General features: G+C 40.8%; 1 protein-coding gene across 2 annotated transcripts in view; it reads left to right on the forward strand.

The window, feature by feature from the left end:
- Positions 1 to 8,525: 8,525 nt before the first annotated feature.
- The window catches only part of FBXO7 (F-box protein 7), a 30,508-nt gene continuing 16,029 nt past the window's right edge, over positions 8,526 to 23,004 (forward strand). The window contains exons 1-4 of one of the 2 annotated variants that reach the window (XM_058308682.1): positions 8,526 to 8,969; positions 13,231 to 13,525; positions 20,002 to 20,226; positions 21,555 to 21,696. In XM_058308682.1, the coding sequence (XP_058164665.1) occupies positions 8,848 to 8,969; positions 13,231 to 13,525; positions 20,002 to 20,226; positions 21,555 to 21,696 (784 nt within the window). In that variant the 5' untranslated portion in view covers positions 8,526 to 8,847. Of the gene's footprint in view, positions 8,970 to 9,038; positions 9,379 to 13,230; positions 13,526 to 20,001; positions 20,227 to 21,554; positions 21,697 to 23,004 lie in introns of those variants that run through there. The other variant, XM_058308683.2, reaches the window with a different exon arrangement.

Here is a 23,004-nt window from a genome sequence, read left to right on the forward strand (position 1 = left end):
CACAGGAACACTTCTGAAAAAGGAGCTCAAGTAATTAGAGTTTAGGAAACAAAGATCCAGAGAAGAGAGTGTAGTTAGATTTTTAAATTTCATTCAGAAGAGGTCTTAGAAATCAGCCAATTAACCTTCCCTTTTGTTCAAGGAACCATCCTGGCCAAATCCATCGTCCTCTTGGAGCACAGAGGAAGGAGCAACTAGCTCTGCATAGAAGAAGGGAAGAGAAGATATTTCAGGCAGAAGCATGCAGAACCAATTTGGTGGGGGTGGATGGACGTGGGTAGAGGAAATGGAATTTTGGAGGAATGTAGTGTGAGCAGTCTATAGGGGTTATTGAGGAGATTGAAAAAAAATTGGTTTCCAGCTGGATTATGAAAAGTTGCTTTTTTATCATGCATTTGCATGATATTTCTCACCCTCTCTTCACCCTCATCCAGTTTATCTTCTCAGAGAACTTTCCCCAAATTCTGTGGCAATATTTGAATTTTATCCAGAAAACAAAAGGAAATTTAATGATAAGAAAACAAACCACTCAACTAAAAAATGAGCAAAAAGTCTGAACAGACAACTCACCAAAGAAGATATATGGATAATAAATAAGCATGTGAAAATATGTTCAACATTATTTGTCATTAGGATATTGCCAAATTGAAAATGAGATAGCACTACATACTAGAATGGCTAAAATTTAAAAATCCGACAATGCCAACCGCTGGTGAGGATGTGGAGCAACAGGAATTCTTACTTCTTGGTGGGAATGAAAAATGGTACAGTCACTTTGGAAGACACTTTGACACTTTCTGTCAAAACTGAACACATTCTTACCATATGATCCAGCAATTATGCTCCTAGCTGTTTATCCAACTTGTCTGAATACTTACGTTCACATAAAATCCTGTACATAAATGTTTATAACAGCTTTATTCATAATTGACCCAAACTGGAAGCAGCCAAGATATCTTTCAATAGATAAACAGATAAACAAATTGTGGTACATCCATACAGTGGAATGTTATTCAGTGATAAAAAGAAATGAGCTATAAAGCTACAAAATGATATGGATTGGTCTTAAATTTTAAAAAATTGTGGTAACATAAAATTTGTCATTTTAACCATTTTCAAATGTACAATTCAGTGGCATTAATTACATTCACATATGCTGCCATCAGCACCATCCATTACCACAAAATTTTCATTATCCAAAGCAGAAACCCTGTACCTATTAAGCTATAACTTCCCATTCCTCACCCCCAACATCTAGCCCTTCTAATCTACCTTCCATCTCTTTGAATTTGCCTATTCTAGATATTTCATTAAGTGGAATCATACACTATTCGTCATTTTTTAATCTGGCTTAGTTACCTCAGCATAATGTGTTCAATGTTCATCCATGTTGTCAGAAAAATCAGGACTTCATTCCTTTTTATGGCGTAAATATATACCACATTTTGTTTATCCATTCATCTTTCGATGGACACTTGGGTGGTTTCCACCTTTTGGATACTGTGAACAATGCTGTCATGAACAATGGAGTATCAGTGTCTGTTTGAGTCCCTGCTTTCAATGTTTTTGTATATATGCCTACAAGTGGAATTGCCAGATCATATGATCATTCTGTGTGTAACATTTTGAGGAACTGCCAAACTATTTTCTACAGCAGCTGTACCATTTTACATTCCTGCCTACAATGCACAAAGTTCCATATTTCTCCATATTCTTGCTGCCTTTTCATTGTTATTATTTTTTAATAATCCTACTGGGTATGAGGTGGTATCCCATTGAGGTTTTGATTTACATTTCCTAATGACTAATGATGCTGAGCATCTTTTCATGTACTTAATGGCCATTTTTTATGTCTTCTTTGGAGAAATATCTTTTCAAGTCCTTGGCCCATTTTTTTTTTAAACTGGGTTATTTTGCCTTTTTTGTTGTTGAGTTCTAGGAGTTCTTTATATATTCTGGATAACAAACTTTTATCAGATATATAGTTTTCAAATGTTTTCCCCATTCTGTAGGCCTTTTTTTACTTTCTTGATAATGTCCTTTGATGTACAAAGTTTTAAATTTTGCTGAAGTCTAACTTATTTCAGTTTTTCTTTTGTTGCTCATATTTTTAGTGTCATGTCCAAGAATACAATGCCAAATACAAGATCCTTAAAATTTTCTCCTAGGTTTTATTCTAAGAGTTTTATGGTTTTAGCTCTTGTATTTAGGTCTTTGACCCATTTTGAGGTACTTTTTGTACATGGTGTGAGGTAGGGGTCCAATCTAATTCTTTGCATGTGGAAATCCAATTGTCCCAGCACCGTTTATTGAAGAGACTATTCTTTGTCCCCCTGAATGGACTTGGCATCATTATCAAAAATCCACTGGGTGCAACTCACCCTGCAGAATGCCCATGGTCCATGCCTTGGACCGTGTAATTTCCTTGTTTCCTTCTTTCTTTTTTTTTAAAAAGATTTATTTATTTAATTCACCCCCCCTCCCCCGGTTGTCCGTTCTCTGTGTCTATTTGCTGCGTCTTGTTTCTTTGTCCTCTTCTGTTGTCATCAGCCTCACGGAAAATGTGGGCGGCGCCATTCCTGGGCAGGCTGCACTTTCTTTCACACTGGGCGGCTCTTCTTGTGGGAGGCACTCCTTGTGCGTGGGGCTCCCCTACGCGGGGGACACCCTTGCGTGGCAGGGCACTCTTGGCGTGGATCAGCACTGCGCATGGCCAGCTCCACACGGGTCAAGGAGGTCCGGGGTTTGAATGGCGGATCTCCCATGTGGTAGACGGACGCCCTAACCACTGGGCCAAGTCAGTTTCCCTCCTTGTTTCTTAATAAACTCTTTACTTCCTGGCCTACCCTTAAAAAAAATCATCTGGCCATAGATGTAAGGGTTTATATCTGGATTCTCAATTCTATTCCATTAGTCTATATAGCTGTCCTCATACCATGCCGTTTTAATTACAATAGCTTTGTAGTAAGTTACAAAATTAGGAAGTGGGAGTCCTCCAACTTTGCTCTACCTTTTCAAGATTGTTTTGGCTATTCAGGGTCTCTTGCAATTCCATATGGATCTGAGGATTGGCCTTTTCATTTCTGCAAAGAAAGGTCATTGAGATTTTGATCAGGATTGCCCTGAATCTGTAGATTGCTTTGGGTGGTGTTGCTGTCTTAAAATAATAAGTCTTCCAACCCATGAACATAGAATGTCTTTCCATTTATTTAGGGCTTAATTTTCTCTCAGCAAAGTTTTGTAGATTTCAGTGTACAAAGCTTTCACCTCCTTGGTTAAATTTCCTATCATCTTTTTTTTTTTTTTTTTAAAGATTTATTTATTTATTTAATTTCCCCCCCTCCCCTGGTTGTCTGTTCTTGGTGTCTATTTGCTGCGTTTTGTTTCTTTGTCCGCTTCTGTTGTCGTCAGCGGCACGGGAAGTGTGGGCGGCGCCATTCCTGGGCAGGCTGCTCTTTCTTTTCACGCTGGGCGGCTCTCCTCACGGGCACACTCCTTGCGCGTGGGGCTCCCCCACGCGGGGGACACCCTTGCGTGGCACGGCACTCCTTGCGCGCATCAGCACTGCGCATGGCCAGCTCTACACGGGTCAAGGAGGCCCGGGGTTTGAACGGCGGACCTCCCATATGGTAGACGGACGCCCTAACCACTGGGCCAAAGTCCGTTTCCCATCCTATCATCTTTTGAATAGCCTTTCTATATTTGGGGAAATTCCAGTATTAGTCCCACCTCTCCAAAGAATGAGCTAGGACACCAACCCCCAGTAGCTTTAGTAACCTGGACTCAAGCAAAGGACCTGAGCTACCTCAATCAGATGCACATGTGAGAGACTTTGATTTGAAAATGAGCAGCATGAGGAATAAGGCTCTTTTGGGAGTTTGGTGCTTTGTTGGTGTAGGAGAATGCAAAGGCACTTTGCACTTGATGGTAGCAGTGGCAATATGACAGAGCAATACCAGCTATGACAGTTTCCTCATCAGGGTGGTTCTTCAGTGTGGTTCTGAGCTTCATTCTTGGAAGCTGAGCCTGGCGTCACTTCTCCAGTCCTCCCTAGAGTCCCCTAAGCTATCCAGTATCCTTTTAATTTACTTTTTCTGCTTAATCAGATAGAGTTAGCTTCTCATGGATAAAGACTCCCTTGCTTAATACTCTCCAATGGCTGCCCATACATTCTGGGATGTGTCCCACATTCTTTCTTTAGTCTAAAGCTCTTCTTTATTGGGTTGCAACCACTTCTGTCTTTTACTCTTGTCACACAGAACCACCCTGATCCTGACATGTTTCAATTCCATATTTCTTCCTATAAAAATTCACCTAGAACAGTCTCCTTCCATGGTTACCTTCTCCATATAGGTAATGCCTTACTTATCCTGAGTCACAGAAACCAAGATCCATTTGTTCTGGTGGCAGCCTCTAAGCTGTACAGGGAGCAGCTCCTGAGAGGGTTACATGTTTCTAGACTGCCAAAGCCTAGTGCTCCAGCCTCCCTTCATGCCTGTGAGTTCTCTCACTTCCAGAGAATTCCCTTTTGCTCACACTAGTCATTTCTACTGCTCACCATCAAAGACCCCTACTGGCAGAGCAACCTTCCTCTAAGTACCTCAATTTTCAGACTGTGCTTATCCCTATCATAAACAAAACACTTTTTAGGCTCTCCTTTAAGAGTTGATTAACTCAGATGTAAGCTCCGTGAGGTCAGGAACATGTCTTTTTGTCTTTGAGTCTGCACCTGGGATGATAATCTGGCACAAAGTAGGTGATCTGTACAAATTTAGTGAGTGAATGGCAAGATGTGGACAAGTGCTGCCACCTATAGGGAGGAACTTAATTTGACTCTTTTATAATGTTTTGGACAATGGCTTTCATGAACAGGTGAAACTTGATGATACTCTCTCCCTCATCTAAATTATCACCATCATCATCATCACCACTATCATCACTGTCAGAACTTTGTGGTGGCCAGTCTCCAAGATGGCCCACAATGATCCCTGTCTATTGGATTCATGCCTTTGGGTTATCCTTCCCACACTGAAGGCTGGGTCTTTGTGACCAATACAATGTGATGGAATGATGGTATGTGATTTCTAAGGCTAGGTCATGAAAGACAGTTTGGCTTTGCCCTGGTGTCTTGGAGCACTTGGTCTGAGGGAGGTCAGTTGCCATATCATGGGGAAACTCAAACAGCCTGGTAGAGAGGTTCATGTATGGAGAAACTGAGGCCTCCTGCCAACAGCCACATTAAGTGAGACATCTTGGAATTGGATCCTCTAGCCTTAGGTGAGACTTAAGATGACTGCAGCTCTGGCCTGCAGGTTGGCTGCAATCTCATGAGAGACCCTGAGCCAGAAACATCTAGCTAAGCCATCCCCCAATTCCTGTACATGGCAACTGTGAGGTAATGTTTGCTGTTTTAAATTGTTAAGCTTTGGGGTGATTACACAGCAATAGATTACTAATATATCTTCTAGCATAGATTATGGATTACAAACTCTTTGATATTTTGCTGTTATAATCTGTCTTCTCTAAGTCTTTAATTATTTACTACTTGATCAAGTTTTTTTAAAAAAAGGAATTTATTGGCTTATGTTTCAGAGTCACTTGATCAAGTTTGTACAAATTTTAGGTCTTCTTCCTGAGCTATTTATACATGTTTTCCTTAGAAGAGTTCGACTTCTAGGTAAGCATCTTAGATCTAAATCTAATTAGATGTGCATCCTTTGTACCACTCCCTTAGTGTCTCTGAGCCCTAGTTTCTTTACATCTGTTGAAATGCAGACAAAACATTTTACCTAATTCATAGGAATAGTAAGATCAAAAGAGAAACTGTATGTGAATTTTCTTTGGAAACTGTAAAAGCCTGTATGAAATCAAAGGAAAGAGCTCTAATAATTTATTTGACAGCATTGTCAAGTCTATTTGTGGGGGACTATTGGCATACAGTTATGCCCCTATGTAGTGGATGAGTGCCCATATCCTAAGATATTTCAGGCTCATACTATTACCACCATCCCTTTGCTAATGAACCTTCCAAGAACCTGGAAAGTTGAGTTTCCACTGCACTGGAAATCAAAGAACCCCATTGCAAGTCATTTTCCCTCTCAGGCACTCAGGTTAAAAAAAATCCTTCTAGAAATTTTATATGCATACATATATATTATACTGGTTCTGCAATTTTTGTATGTGAAGAAAATTGCAGAACCATTGTATATTGTATCTTACATATCTATCAGTACATATTGACCTACTTCATTGTTTTATTAGCTTCATAGATTGTACAGATTAAACCAATTTTCTGAAGATGAACTTTTGTTTAAAGGAATAACCTTTACCATTTAATATTTACCATTTAATATCTACCCACTATGCTAAATGCATAGTGGGTAGAAGCATCAGTTCTATTTTGAGTCAGACCCTGGCAATACTGCTACCAGAGTGTCCTTAAGCTATCCAAACCTCAATTTCTCCAACTGAAAAACTGAGTCAAGAACAGCCATCTCTCAGAACCATGAAGACTAAATGAAATTATGTGTGTGAAAGCATCTGACATAGAACTTGGCACACAGTAAACTTTCAAGAAACCCTTTATTAGTGGTCCATGAAAAACTGCCTACTAATGCTGCTGGCTGTTTTGCTGCTGTTTTTTGTTGTAGCAACTGAGAACAGGAACAATCTACAGACTGAAAAATTCTATAGATCAAAAACAATTTGAGATTTTTATCCCACTGTACTGTGTGATTGGTACTGCTGTTTTCTCCATTACACTGTGAGCCTCTTAAGGTGGGCCTTACATGTCCAAATTGAGGGAGTCAAATTCCCAGATTTCAAACTGTGCTGGGGCAGAGAGCTTGGAAAGTAAGGTGGTGTATCTTACCCCATCATCTGTTACGTAGTTTATCTGTCGTATATACTGTACATTCATACAAGCTTTAGTTTAATTAACTTCCTAGGCATGAAGAGTTTGAAAAATCATTTGTTTGGATTCAGTAATTCTTTATCTCATTCAACATGCATTTATTGAGCATCTTCCAAGCCCAGATGCCGTGTTAGGGCTGAGATTCAAAGCCCCCAACCTCAGACGCCTACGATCTAACCAGAACAAATAATCCAACGATTACAATACAGTGTCCACCTTGTCCCATGAATCTTAAGCTCTGTAATACTGGATTTCTTCTGTTGTAGAATTTGAGAGAGGTTCAGTTATTTGCGTATAGAGAGGCCAGGACTCAGGAATGATTTTGAGAACGAAAAAATGGTTTATTGACAGGCCAGCCTGACTCCGGAGCTTTCTGTTTCAATCCCCAGCCCCGAACAAGATTTTTGAGTCCCTTTTATACAGAGAGGAAAGGCCAAATGGTTCTTTTGTTTCAGTTCTCAATAGGCTTGAATTAGCATATATCTTCCACATCCTAGGTAAGCTTTTAGCATGGACTTCATACATTCTAGATAAGCTTTTAGCCCATTTGGTTTGCATTTCCCCTGAATATTCAAAGTCTATAGAGTTTGCATTGATAAACTGTTTCCTGGGACTGGAGTCGTTGCCATGGTCACCAAGGGCAGGACTGCAGCCCCCCATCATCCCACACCCACAAGTCAGGACAGACAGCCTAGGTTAAGGTTATCTCAGAAGAGACAAAGAGCCTCCCACCCACAGCCCACATCACTTCAGCTACCCTGAATATGCATGCCATTCGACCTTTTCTCATCTCTGTATACAGTGTTCTCTCTATATATATTGCCTGTCCCTACTTCTGTAATTTTGGAAATTTTCTCTTTATACTTTAAAATACAGTTCAAATTCACTTGCTAATCCCTGACGTTCCAGTTAATCACCTCTGTATTTTGTACATAGGTCTGGTATTGCACTTATCACATGCACTTAACATTTGTTTTCTATTTGGCTATTAAGCAACCTTAGAGGGCAGGGGATCTGCCTTGATGTCTTTTGCATTCCACAGCGCTGGAAGGTGATTATATAACAGGGCCTAAATTTATACTATTTATTTTTAAAATATTTATTTATGGTATTATATATGCCAGGAGCAGGGCTAGGCGGTGAACAAAATAAACTTGCCACTCCATCTACAGACCTCATGTTCTTGTGTGGGAGGCAGAAATTAGCAAATTGGAAGAAAATTTCAGAAGGTAAATTCTACGGAAATAGTAGTTAACTGGGGAGACTAATGATAATACTGAGGGCTTGACATACATTATTCCATTTAATTCTTTAGGAACAATGCGCTGCGAGCACACAAACCGAGGAGGGTACATGGTTTCACCCTAAATATTTTCAGCAGTTGCCACTGGAAATGGGCGTTGAAGAACTGACAGCAGTTTGCCATGCAGGAAACGAGTTAAGAACCGGGTATTCATGGCCTTCGGGAGTGGCAAGTTATACTGCCTACAGCTTCCTCTTTCGCGCTAACGTTTTGTGAGGCACTTCCGGAAGGAGAACCATCACCCGCGTTACCGAGCCCGGATCCCAGCGTCTCCCCGCCGCCTGGGCGCCTGCGCAGTGAGCTCCTCTCAGGACGCGCCATGGCGCGCCGAGTCATCGATCCGAAATCCCGGAGCCGGCTGGCTGGGCGCAGGCCGCCAGCGGCCGACTTTCCGGGTCGGCTCCAGGGGGCGCCCGTATGAAAGGGGCGGAGCGTCCACGTTTCAAACAGGTCGGCAGCGCGTCCGCGGTGGCGGCGCTCTGCTCGTGTTACACCTCAGCCCCCAGCCCCGCCCCGCCAGCTCCGGTAGTCACCGCTCCGGGGCGGCTGTTTGAGGCGGGAACTGCTCGGCCCCGCTGACGACACCGTCGCCGCGTCCAGGTGTAGCCTCTTCGCGGCTCCCTCCGCCGCCATGAAGCTGCGGGTGCGGCTTCAGAAGCGGACCTGGCCGCTAGAGATCCCGGAAGCGGAGCCGACGCTGGGGCAGCTGCGCGCGCACCTGGGCCAGGCCCTTCTGCCCACTTTGGGGTACAGGTACGCGGGGGCGGGTCGGGGGTGGAGTCCCGGTCACGACGGGGGTGTGTGTGCTGTGAGGAGAGTGATAGTGCCAGTTCGGTCTTAGCGTGCGGGAGGGTGTGCGTGCGTGGCGCTGAGCCCTTTGGGTTGTCGCCAGGCGTTGCTGACTGCCCTGGGAGGTGCGGGGGCGAGCCGTGCGGTCCGGTCAAGGCTCGGCTCTCCGGGGGCGCGGCCATGCCCGGGAGCACCTGCCACTGTGACGCGCGCAGGCCCAGGGCGAGGGCGCCGAGGCCGGGCTCGGGCGGGGACTCGCGCGCTGGGGTGTGAGCCGGGCGCTGGGGCTGCTGCGGGGTCCTGCTGGGGCGCTGAGGGTCCCAGCTCCAGGAATTCATGGCGCAGCCTCCCGGGGACTCGGATCCCCTGCAGGGTAAGGAATCGATCCCGTGTGTACAGTCAACGAAACATGGCCAGGAGGAAGGCAAAATGCACACGAGTTTTACTTTTAAGTTGGAAATTCTGAGCTCAGATCCGGTTAACCGCTCACTTTCTTCAGCTGTTGGGGTATTTCAATGAAAACGTTTGGAAAGTGCTAGTAGAAGTTAAAAATCTGCCCTCCAGCGTGAGTCACCTCTTGTACCGTTGCTGTGAAACTGTAATAAATTTTTGTTAAAGAGGTTGAGCATCTGTGTGGCAGTTACCTCGGTGAGCGCCCTCACTTACCCGCTGCAGAGTTTTGTAAAGTACACCACGTAGGCCTATTTCAAATCATCTAATTTTCCTGGAGGAGATGTTGCTCGTTTGCTCCAAAGGAGGTAAACTTTGGCTTTAGGATTAACCTGCGGAGCTTTCAGCGTTGAGACAGCGAAGTTGAGATGAAATTTTATGGGGCTGCTATTTTGTTTTCGCAGAGGTGTTTTTGTTTTTCTGCGGGTTTTTTTTGGCAGTGATTCTGGGAGTAGAGCGACAAAGTAAGGCGGCTTCTTTTCGAACATTGATCTAGTGAATTTGAAATTTATGAATGCTAAAAAAATTAAAAAGATATTCCCGGGGGGCTTTTTAGGTGAATCCTTCAAAAGAAAACTTTAATTTAACTGAAGCGGTTCCTCTTATGAGACTTTTATAAGCTTCTACTTTATTTTTAGAGAGTTTAGAAAAACGAGGCCTTATGAACTTCACACTTTAATTCTTCAGGTTAAGGCATTATTAGATGAAAACTAAGCCTGTTTGCCTCCAAATTAAAAAAAAATGAAGTATTGAAATAACTTCTTTTTAACATATTAAGTGACGGGCCCATTGTTTTTTCTTGGTATTGAACCTAAGTATTTTGCTTGACGCTGTCATTACCCCACCATACATTTTCACAATGAACTTCTCTTTTTTTTTTAACTTCTCTTTTCTAAATATGCATAGGTATTTTATCTTTTAATTAGGTAGGTAGGACAGTCTTGAAAGAATGCGAAATCAATATGACTCTTTGCCCAAGAGCCTGAGTTTCACTTTCAGGTTTGTTTTCTCAGTTGGGACTGGTTGACAGGAAGGAATTCGAGCTGCAGCTTGTGAAAGTAAATTCATTCTTTGGAAAGTATATGTTCACTTTGTAATAAATGGGCAGTGTTAAACATGTTTAACATGTATATATGACATTGTTATTTTTAAAGTGTCTTTACTGAGCAAATGGATCTGGAATTGTCGTTCAATATTTTGAGAAATCCTTGAGTTTCTAGGATTTCATTTCCTGATTAACTTAAAAAAATTTTTAAGCAAAAACTTGTTTTTCTCTTCACAGTGTCTCTTCACCATTTCAGAAAACAGAACTATTTTTAACCCTCCTTCTGGAAAACTACATAGTATTTTAGCAATAGCTTTTTTCTTTTTTAAAGGGAGAGGGAAGGTTGGCATTTTTATTAAAGGACAGTTTTTTACCTTTTGAACATAGATGTTTGAACATGCATTGTGCTGTTAGAAAACTTTTGCTGTGACAGATGATCCATGAACACAATAGTTCATTTGAGATGTTTTTATTTTTTTTCTGCCATAGTTGGGATGGTGTTTTTATGGACAGCTGGCAGATTTTCATCACTTTGCTTATCAAAACATTTTGAAAAACAGCAGCAGCGACGGTTGTTTTCTGAGAAGCAGGGGTAATTTCTGTCAAAACTGGTAGTAATTAATAAGCTTAGTAAGTTAAGTAACTTATTAGTAACTAGTAAATATCTAGTAATACCTCTACTAACGACACTTTCATTGGTAAGAAAAAATGTATGTGTGAAAGAAAAGCATAAATGAATTATTTTGAGCACTTGAAGAAAATGCTGCATTATAGGAAAAAATAAACTTGAACAGAATTTTCAAAGGACTTCAGCCTTTTTTAATCTCTGAAAAAGTTAACAAGAGCAGCATTATTGGATATAAATGTCTTATAAAATATTACACACTTTTGTTAATTATTTCTCACCACTGTCTGATGAGACTGGTTGTTCTCCCATGGTCTGATAATCTGTGATGCAGAAAAAAAATGGGAGTTCATTGCTTCAGGCTTAATTGAGTTTTAGGATGTTTAGCAGTGGGTTTTTTTGATTTGTTCTATCTTCCATATAAAAGACATCATAACTCATCATCAGTGGAAAAGTGGACTTATACTTATCCTCATTAGGAGGGATGATTTTATATTCAGTCATTTATATATACTTAACTGTTTTGATTATGGATGTCCACTTAGAACATGGGTCTAGTGTTTTGGAACCCAAGTGTATTTGCCAAACGGGTGCTGATGGAAAATACCAGAAATTGATTGGTTTTTATAAAGGGTATTTATTTGGGGTAGGAGCTTGCAGATACCAGGCCATAAAGCATAAGTTACTTCACTCACCAAAGTCTATTTTTACGTGTTGGAGCAAGATGGCTGCTGACATGTCCGAGGGTTCAGGCTTCCTGGGTTCCTCTGGGCTCAGCTCCTGTTTTCTCTATAAGGTCAGCTGTAGACTACCAGGCGAATGGCTCTATCTCTTTCCCCAGGGCTCCAGCTTAAGACTTCAGCATCGAACACCAAAATCAAAACTCCAACATTAAGAACCTCCAACTCTGTCCTTTGCCACGCCCTAGTGACGTGGCCCAATCAAAGCCCTAATCATAACTCAGTCATGTCCAGGTACAGACCAGATTACAAACATAATCCATTATGTATTTTTGGAATTCATAACTGTATCAAAGCGCTACACCAAATATGCTAACTGTCCTGCAAGGTCATTGAATAAGGCAACCCTGATTTCAGTCTCATCGAGATCTTCCCAATTAACTTTTTGTGGTTACATTTCTTCCACAGATACTTAAAGAGAATGTACTACTTGCCAAGTGCTGGAGGTGAAGTGTTCAATTAGACCAGATCCTGATCTTATGGAATATTTTCTAGTGGTAGGGTAGAGAAAACAGACAACAAACACATAAATATGCTTTCTTAGACTGGTATTACAATAAAACTGAAACACAAGAATGGACTAGTGAGAGATGCTGGGTGGAAGGCATCCTTGAAGATGTGACATTTGAATGAGACCTGAATGATAAGAAGGAGCCAGTCAATTGAAGATCTGGAAAAACAAATGCAAAGGTCCACAGGCTACAATGAGTTTTTTTTTTTTTTTTCTGTTTTGAGGAACAGATAGAAAGCTCAAATGAATAGAGGGCACTGAGTAGAGGACAGATGGATGGCGTGACATGAGGGGGAGAAGTGCACAGGGATTCAATCACATTGGGCTTTGGAGGCCATGCTAAGGATTTTATTCCAAGTAAAGTTAGAAGCCTTTGGAGTATTTTGAGGAGACGAATGATGCAATATGGTTTGCATTTTTAAAAGACCATATTTCATGAATCAGAGTTGCCATTAATTGTAAGGTGCATGTTGTTGTTAAGGAAAAAATGCTGCCAGTTAACCTGATATGCTATTAAGAAGTGCTGGATTTCAAGGATGTTAAAAAGTAAAAAAACATGCATCTTAGAATCGATGAAAATATGGATTAATGGTAGAAAATTATTGTATCCTATTTCCTAGGCTAGATCTTAGCCATTAGAAATCTGTAACCTAAGTATTTGGTGATAAGAACAAATAATTTTGAAAGTTTTCTCACAGTTTTCTCACAGTTTTTCACAGTTTTTTAAAATATTGTTTTTGTTACTTAGTTCTTCTAGGGTCATACTATTTACCTTATATGTGTTTAAATGTATTTATTATCGAGGGTAATGAGAATAGGTAGCTCTTACTGTCCTTATCCATCTTTCTTGGCAGTTCTGATACCCGGTTTGCAATTACGTTGAACAAGAAGGATGCCCTCACTGGCGATGAAGAGACTTTGGCTTCATATGGGATTGTTTCTGGGGACTTGATATGTTTGATTCTTGAAGATGCCATTCCAGCACCTAACTTACCTTCATCCACAGATTCAGAGCATCCCTCACTTCAGAGTAGTGACCCATCTTCTTTGGCTGCCAGCTCCAACCAGTCCAGCATTCAAGGTGAACAACGGAATGATTCATTCCAGGGACAGGCAGCCCAATCTGATGTCTGGAATGATGATAGTATGGTGGGTATTAAAGATGGAGGCATGGGGGAGAGTGTAAACTACAATGTAAACTATAATCCATGCAGTGCAGCAGTGCTCCAAAATGTATTCACCAAATGCAATGAATGTGCCACAATGATGAAAGAGGTTGTTGATGTGGGAGGAATGGGGGTGTGGGGTATGGATATATGGGAACCTCTTATGTTTTTTAATGTAACATTTTTTTGTGATCTATGTATCTTAAAAAAAAAGACAAAATAAAAAACAAAGAATATAAGACCCAAGACAAGTGATCCAGGATGCAGATGGCATCTTTGCTCCATGAGGTCATTCAAGGATCCAGCATCCTTCTTCCTTCTTGCTTTGCTCTCCCTAGGCTGCTGTTCCTTCTGCATTGGCCAAGATGACTTGGTAGCACATCCAAAATCCCAGAAGCAGAATGGGTGAAGGCAACCTAAGAGGACACAACTTTAAGGACACAATTCTTAAGTTACATGTGACACTTCTCCTCATAGTCTATTGGTTGGAAGTTAATAATAAATTCTAATACTCCAGTCTTCCTTCCAGATGTAGATAAGACTGGAACATGAAGACTTTTTTATGGGAGGCTACAAATGCAGCTACAACTCAGGGTTCCTTTGCAATGAGCAAAAAAGGGGAACCTCACATTGGGAGACACTGAGGTGACTGTCAAAACATCCAAACTTCTTAGCATACATGAGTGGTCAATAAATAGTCATGATTATTATTTATGATAAGGTCATAGAGTGTTAAAATTTTTTGGGGAGAGGAAAATCCCAGTTTATTCTCCCTAAGTCTTGTCTGGCACATCATATTCTATATCTTTCTGAGTAGGTTTACCCTGAATACACTTTCTCTGTAAATGCAGAAAAGGGCAAGTTTCTGAGACTACAAATGGACTACATCAAATCATTTTTTGGGTTCTCATAGGCTAAGCCCCTTATCCTCTGCTCAATGAGAAATGGTATTCATCCTAAGAATCCTTGTTGGACTGTCAAGAGATGCTGAGATATTTGACCCCTGCTATCTATGAATTTCTGTATCTGTGTGTCTATCTCAGTATCTATCGATTGATCTAGTTTTATACAAAGAATATATTTGCCATTTTTCATTATGATATTTTTAAAAGTAAAAAGGCATTCACTGTTGCCAAGCTGTGGGATGTTTGGAGACAGATCATGGTCATTTCAGGCTTTTTAATATATGACCTGCCATAGGGCGCCTTACCCTTGAGTTGATACAGCCAAGGAGAAGATTTCATTCTAGGGTGAAAAACTTGTTCCAGTTTGCCCAGGACTTTCCCCATCTTGGTATTGAAAAGTCCATTGTCCTAGGAATCTCAGCCCCAGAGAAATCAAGATGATTGGTTATTGAAGATGTGAAAACAGTGGGCTTCAGAGTGTTTGGACTAAGACTGGGCAGGAGCTGCAGGTGAATCAATTGAGGCATCTATGGGTGTCAGAGATAGAAGGCCTTAAAAATTTAGACAAAGTCCTCATTTTATGGTCAAAATTATTGCTGAGTCTCAGAGAAGGAAAGAGATTTACCCAAAGTTATGTCGTTTCTAAGTGTAGAGGTGGATAGAGTGATTTTCAGAGGTCTAAGGAGGGCTTTCTCCAAAATATTTCCCCACGTGTTTTCCCTGGCATGCATGGCCTTTCCTACCTAGCAGGAGAGGTTACCCACCAGTTCTATTTTTGTGTTAGACCCTGGAGTAGGGGACCTATCAGCAGATTTCAAAGGAACCCAGTCTCCTCTTTTTCTTTTTTTTCTTTCTCTTTTATATGTTAATTGGAGCTCTTTGGGTTATAGATGAAAGAAACCTAATTTAAACTGATTTCAATTGCAAAAAATATATATTGGCTTGTGTGACTGATCGATAAATAGAGTTAGCCTCAGGCACATCTGGATACAGGGGCTCAAATTACAGTATTGGGAATCTGCCTATTTCCATCTCTGCTTCTGTCTGAATCAACTTAATTCACTGGCAGAGTCTTTTCTCATGGTGGCAAATTGCTGCTGGCAGACATGGACCAGTAGACAGAGAGTTCATCTTTTCAGTAGTTCTAATAAAATTTCCGGAAGTGGGAAAAAAAAAAAAAAAGACGGTACAAAATAGAGTAGTTGATAAATCATATTGCACACCTCAGTTGAATTCTGTATCAGTCAGGATAATTGTCTTCATAGATTACAGATAATATATTCTTACAGAACATTCTTTCCCCCTGCTAAGTTTGGACCAATATCAGAGTGGCATTCCTAAATACACAGATTTTACCCATTTGTTTTGTTCTCACACTCCTTCATATAAGTTATCCTTTGGCTTCTGTTGATGCCTCTCTGTATTCCCTCTGTGTCCAAATGATTATGGGATGTTTACGCTGGATTTTTTTTTCTATGTGCCTCAGTCTCTATGTGCCCAATGTATATTTGGAAATATGACCAATTTCCTAAACTAGTTACCTTTTCTGTCAGTGGCACTCCTGTTTTCCTGAACCCAAAACTTTGGAGTGACTTTTAACTCTTTTGTTATATCCAGCATATTAAGAAGCCCTGTCAAGTTTTTCTTTCCATTCCAGGCTTCCAGTGTCTGTTTTACATTCTACCTTCTAGGTTTAGCTTTCTTGCATATGTTTTTGATTGTTGTTTCCTTGCTCTTTAGTAACAGGTATATCTACAGACATACCTGTACTCGTAACTTTTGAACTGAAAAAGACCAAATATCTCTAGTTCAACCCTTTCAGAGGAGGAAACTGAAAAAAACCAAATATCTCTAGTTCAACCCTTTCAGAGGAGGAAAATGTTCCCCATCACCTTCTATCTGGTTTTCCAGGCTTTGTAAAAATTTGCCCTACTCAACCTCTCCATGGCTATTTTCTGTTTCTTTTTCCTATAAACTATCTTCTGCTGTCAGACCAGACTCCTTGTCATTTTCCATCCACCAGCAAACACATGCACAGGCTCGCGTGTACTGCGCACACACACAGCTTAGTGACTGCTCCATGCCTTTGCTTTTGTCTTCACCAGCCTGCAACTCACTACCTTTCCTCCTCTTCCTATCTGTATTTCTACCTATCTTCCAAGGTTCTTGTCAACTCCAGCCCAGTAATTTTCTTTAATTTCTTATATTGATGACTTTACTGCTTTATAAGCACCTTTATCTGTTTTTGTTTGTTTTTCCTTCCCTTGCCCAACCCTGCTGTTTTTGGTAACTGTCCATTCACTGTGGTCTTCTGTTTTCTATTTCTCTTTGTCTTCTCATCTTTCTCCTCTAGGATTCACTGGGATTCATCCTGGGGACCTTTGATGTGAAGAGAGTTCCCTGTCATTTGCACCACCTCAGTTCCTGGTCTCTGTTGCATTTCACCTTTACTCTCCCCTTCGTCTCTCTTTTTTTGTTGTGAAATCTCATAAATAATCTCTCTTTTGTTGTGAAATCTCATAAATAATGCTTTAACACTTGAGACAATATGATTTGTTAATAATCAGAACATTAGAAAAGGAAAATAGGGTAAAACTTAAAACATTAGGAGAAAAATTTTATTCTTGTAATTGTAAATTAATCTTAGTTCAATGTATTTGGGAATTCATCCAGTACTTGTTGAGTCTTTAATGAGAAATAAGAATAACTTCTTACCAGGCCCTAATGCTTGCTCTAACTGCATTTTAGTCACTTGTTTCAGTCTTTTGCAAATGACATATGGCAAAATGATCTGTTTAGAGAGGTGCTGCTCAGCCTTGTTTTTTTTTTCCATTCCCACACATGTAAGGAATGTGACCATATCAGAGAATGTCAGAGGCTCTCATGGAATAGGAATGAGATTTGACAAGCTCACCAGGGGATTCTGATGTTTCCCTCCCATATCAGTATCAGTTTAGGTTAATCCTTTTTAATTTTGTCCATATATATTCTTTTCCAAACAACTGTTGATAAGTAGTAAATGACCTAAAGTTTGGCATAATAGGCAAAGAAGCAAAGAGCCTATATAGTCATAATTTAGCTAACTGGTAATTGGTTTTTAATGTATTGGTTTTTATTTTCTCAGATTTTGTGCCATACCTCCTTTTTAGGTACTGTGTATTGTCATGGGCCTGTAGATTTTAAATAAAAGTGAATTTGGATCTTCCCGTTAGCCATCAGAATTTAGATCCTCAGGAATTTTGGAAGAATGGCTGTCACTTCTGGGTCCTTTCCATTCCTCCAATCCTTTATTTATATTATGATTTTTCATTTCCTCTGCCCCTTCTTTAATGGAAAATATGAACTTTAAAAGAAGTAGCCCATGCTTTGCATTAAGAATTGAGCACATGCCTAGGAAACAAACTTTCTGAGCAAAATCAATATAGGTAATTTAGTCTTACTGAAGCAATATATTGTGTCTAAAAGAGCCCTGAACTGCAAGTCTGGAGATGGAGACCTGGGTTCATTTAAAATATTTATTATTAGCTGGTAAGCTTGAATGAGTTATTTAATTTTCCAGAATCACAATTATATCATTCTTAAAAAGGCAATATTACCTACCTGGCTGATTTTAGGATTTTTGTAAGGATCAAATAAGAAAACACTTTGAAAAGGAAAACATTACAAAATTATAAGATAATACTTGTTGAATAAGCATTTACTGAGTACCTACTACGTGCCACGTACTCAGTTTACAAAAATGAATAAGGCGTAGTGCTGTCCTTTCTAATCCTGCAGTCAGGGTGGAACGTAGATGTGTAATCAGAAAATTGCAAGATAGTGTGGTAAAGTGCAGTTAAGAAAGGCTTTTGCAAGGCAAAGTGGTAGTCTCTATTACCTTTACTGAAGAGGTGGGGATACTGGATACTAGAGAGGGGAAGAAGGGACTGGCAGAAAGTGAACTTGATACAGGAATCAGATGATGATGGGCCTTGAGGCAAACAAGTTTAGGAGCTTGAGCTTTATTTTGTGGGCCTGCATTTCTCAAAGTATCTTCTACGCAAATTTTGTTTCAAGAGGTAACATCTTAAAGAAATGCCAAGTGTTGAGAAGGAAGGAAATAGTTCTTGGTAAAGTGTTATGCACACTTAAAAAAATTATTGGACTTTTCACAGTCTTTTATAATGCTAACAGATTTTGTGAATATAGAAAGTAAGGTCAGATGGCTATTGTATGTAGCATTTTCCAAACTCGTTTGACTGTGGATTCCTCCTTTCTTAAGAACACCTAGGGCCACATTGCAAGGCAAAATTTAGGAAAATACTGAAGTCTGCATTGGGGAAATATGGGTGGGTGTTAAGGACACAGGATGAGATTGAATTCTTTTTTTTTTTTTTAATTTCCCTCCCCTCCCCCGGTTGTCTGTTCTCTGTGTCTGTTTGCTGCGTCTTGTTTCTTTGTCTGCTTCTGTTGTCTTCAGCCCCACAGAAGTGTGTGTGGCGCCATTCCTGGGCAGGCTGCACTTTCTTTCGCTCTGGGCGGCTCTCCTTACGGGCGCACTCCTTGCGCGTGGGGCTCCCCTACGCGGGGGACATCCCTGCGTGGCAGGGCACTCCTTGCGCGCATCAGCACTGCACATGGGCCAGCTCCACACGGGTCAAGGAGGCCCGGGGTTTGAACCGCGGGCCTCCCATGTGGTAAACGAACGCCCTAACCACTGGGCCAAGTCCATTTCCCGAGATTGAATTCTTTTTTTTTTTTTTTAAAGATTTATTTTTATTTATTTAATTCCCCTCCCCTCCCCCGGTTGTCTGTTCTCTGTGTCTTTTTGCTGCATCTTGTTTCTTTGTCTGCTTCTGTTGTCGTCAGCGGCACGGGAAGTGTGGGCGGTGCCATTCCTTGGCAGGCTGCTCCCTCCTTCGCGCTGGGCGGCTCTCCTTATGGGTGCACTCCTTGCGCGTGGGGCTCCCCTACGCGGGGGACACCCCTGTGTAGCACGGCACTCCTTGCGCGCATCAGCACTGTGCATGGGCCAGCTCCACACAGGTCAAGGAGGCCCGGGGCTTGAACCGCGGACCTCCCATGTGGTAGACGGACGCCCTAACCACTGGGCCAAAGTCCGTTTCCCTGAATTCCTAATTGTCAAAAAACTGCAGTGGGGTGGAGTTATTGTAAGACAAAAAAGTGGAGGCAGGAAAACTTGTAGGGAGGCTATTGCTATAAGTCAGGAGATAAATGATGAGTCTGAAGCAAGTCAGTGCCAATGGAAAGGAAGGGACAGATTTTAGAGATATTTAGAAGATAGATACAGTGTAATTGAAAATTGATCAAATTGGGGAGGGGTTTACTAAGGTAGAGAGTAGGATGATTTCCAGGTTTTTGTCAAAATTGGTTAGGTAGAATTAGGAGATAAGGAATTCAGGATGGAGGAGCAGGTTGCAAATTCATTTATTTATGTTGTCTCATTTAAAATGTCTTCTGTTTCTGAACCCTATGATATTGATTTTAGGATACTAAATATATTGTATAAAAATTAAAGTCTTAATGAATTCATTGTTTTTCATATCTTTTTCAGTCAGGGCCTAGCCAAGATTTTGAAGCCGAGTCATTTCAAGATGTGGATTTGGAAGAGGGCACAGGTTTCTGTCCTTCGGAACCAATGCTTTGCAGTGAAGCGGTGGAAGGGCAAGTGCCCCATTCGTTAGAGATCCTGTATCATTCAGCTGACTGTGCTAACGCCAACGATGCCTTGATAGTGTTGGTCCATCTTCTCATGTTGGAGTCAGGTTATATACCTCAGGTAAGTACTCAAGAGGAAACATATGTCTTGGTAGGGTGTAAGTCTCCCATTGTGAAAGGGGGTGTATCAGTGAATATCATTAGGTCTTGTGTTCTAGGTTTCTTGAGTAAATGAGGTATTTCTCCTTCATTTCCCTTGCCACTTTTTAGTTAGTATGGTATGGTGATGACAACTATGGTAAGAAAGACAAAAGATTATGTGTAGGTCAAGTGGTTAATGGGTATAGATTGGGCATGACTAGATAGCTGGCCTTCTAGGATTTTTTTTTTTTTTTGCATCTGTTAATGGCTTTATGAAATACTAGTAACTTAATAAAATTCAGTTAGGGAGAGGGACCTTGTTCTTCGCTGTAGTTGTTTACCTTCAGTCATTCACTTATTCTTTTATTCATTGAATATCCATCTGGTAGGATCTGCCAACATCAGGTACAGTGCTTTGTCTCTGCCCTCAGGTTGCTCATAGATTGGGGAACGAGGAGAGATCTGCCCTCAATTTGTTCATAGACTGGGGTTGGGAGAGATAATTTTACAAACCATTACTATATTGGTTAAGTTCTAGGATAGATAGATGGTAGTGCTACACAGAGGAGAGCATCTAGAGTAGAATTTCTGAAACTTTGCATACCTAGGGATCTTATTAAAATGCAGATTCTGATATAGTAGTATAAGTCTGGGGTGGAGTCTGCAATTCTCCATGCTTCCACGTGATATCCAAACTCCTTAGCTTGGATCATACTCTGTGGGTCATACTATGAGTAGCAAAGAGAGTAATTCATTCAGTGACCATCCAACACCTGCAGCTTGGCACACACTGAGTTCAGAATCAGGGTGTAAAGATATTAGGACAATCCTTGGCCTCAAGGAGTCGATAGTGGGAGACAGATAAGAAAAAGATTATAATGTGTTATATAACATGATAGAAGTGTGTAACAACAGAAATAAGAACAGAATGTTAGGAGATAAAAGAGAGGCAGTCATAAACTGGAGGTTTGAAAAAGCCTCCACAGAGGAAGTGATACTTGAGCTGGGGTCTTGAATAATGAATGTGGCTTTGCTAGGTAGGGAAGTGAGTCATTGAAGAGAGAAATTAATCCCTATTTCTGTGATTTTCTTTTACCTATTTGAATAAAAATTTTGATAGAAAAATGTTAGTTAATATATTTATATATAATTAATATCTTATCCTCCATTGATAGCAATATTAATGATTTTTTAACGGGAACTGTACGGAATGCTATTTCTAAATAAGTTAGGGACCTCTGGAGTTTTTAATCTTTTTAAGAGTAACACTTTCTTCATTATTTGTTTCCCTTTCATTTCATTCCCCAGGGGACTGAAGCCAAAGCAGTGTCCATGCCAGAGAAGTGGAAAGCGGGTGGTGTGTACAAGCTGCAGTACATGCATCCTCTCTGTGACGGCAGCTTTGCTGCTCTCACCTGTGTGCCTTTGGGAACCCTGATGGTCATAAATGGTATTGGAACGCAGAGTCATGGTCCTTAGTTTTAAATGTTTCTCTCCTAATGTTCACACCCCACCTGACCATAGCTCTCTCGTCTGTTTTTTTTTTTTGCTTGTTGTCTGCTTGTTCTTTTTTTGCTCATTGTTTTTACTTGTCTGCTCATTGATTTTGTTTGTTTGGTGTCTGCTTGTTGTTTGTCTTCTTTAGGAGGCACCAGGAACCAAACTGGGGATCTCCCGTGTGGTAGGGGGTGCTCAACTGCTTCAGCCACACCTGTTCCTCTCTCCTAATTAAAAAAAAAAATTATTTCTCCTCTTTTCCCCCCACCCCCTTGTTGTTTGTGCTTGCTGCCTGCTCCCTGTTCATCTTTTTTAGGAGGCTCTGGGAACTGAAGCTCTGACCTCCCATGTGGGAGGGAGACACCCAATCACTTGAGCCTTCTCTGCTCCCTGCTTGTTCTGTGTCTCATTGTGTTTCCTCACTTGTCTCTTTGTTGGGTCATCTTGCTGCATCACCTTGTTGCGTCAGCTTGCCATGCAAGCCTTTCATGTCAACTTGCTGTCTTGTTTAGCTTTAGGAGGCAGTGGGACCTGAACCCAGGACCTCCCATGTGGTATGTGGAGGAGGGCACCTAGCTGCTTGAGCTACATCCACTTCCCTTTCCTAATGTTTTATTGCCACTTCAGTGATTGGCTATCATTATGTAGTTGTGAGTCTTTCTCAACTTTATTTACTTAATCTGTAGACCACTGGTAACACAGTATCTGAAAGATTGATGTTTGCACCAGTTGCATTCATTCGTGGGGCAGCCATATTTTTTGGATATTTTAACCTTGTAATTTTTTTCTGCCCAGGGGAAAGTTGTTATGGATACAAACCATAGATAGAAGCTCTCAATTGGGAATAAAGTTGTGATAATAGATGGGAGACAAGTCATGAACTCTTTGAAGAATATGTGTTTATGCTTGTAGGTGGCTTTTTTTTTGGTTTTTAAATCTAGATTTTTGAGCTGAGAAATGGTGAGATTGAGTTGGGGATTGCTTTTTTTTTAGTTCATATGATATACAGTTACCCATTTTAAAGTATATGATTCGGTGGCATTAAGTACATTTCCAATGTGTGCAACCACTACCTCTCTAGGTTCAAAATTTTCCCTCATCCCCGAAGAACACTGTACCTGTTATGTAATCACTCCCCACTTCCCCCATCCATCGTATGGCAACCACTCACCTCTTTCTGTCTCTATGGATTTGCATATTCTGGATATTTCATATGAAAGGAATCATATAATACATGAACTTTTGTTTCTGGCTTCTTTCA

The sequence above is a fragment of the Dasypus novemcinctus genome, chromosome 12, assembly GCF_030445035.2.
Source record: "Dasypus novemcinctus isolate mDasNov1 chromosome 12, mDasNov1.1.hap2, whole genome shotgun sequence".
Lineage (NCBI taxonomy): Eukaryota > Metazoa > Chordata > Mammalia > Cingulata > Dasypodidae > Dasypus > Dasypus novemcinctus.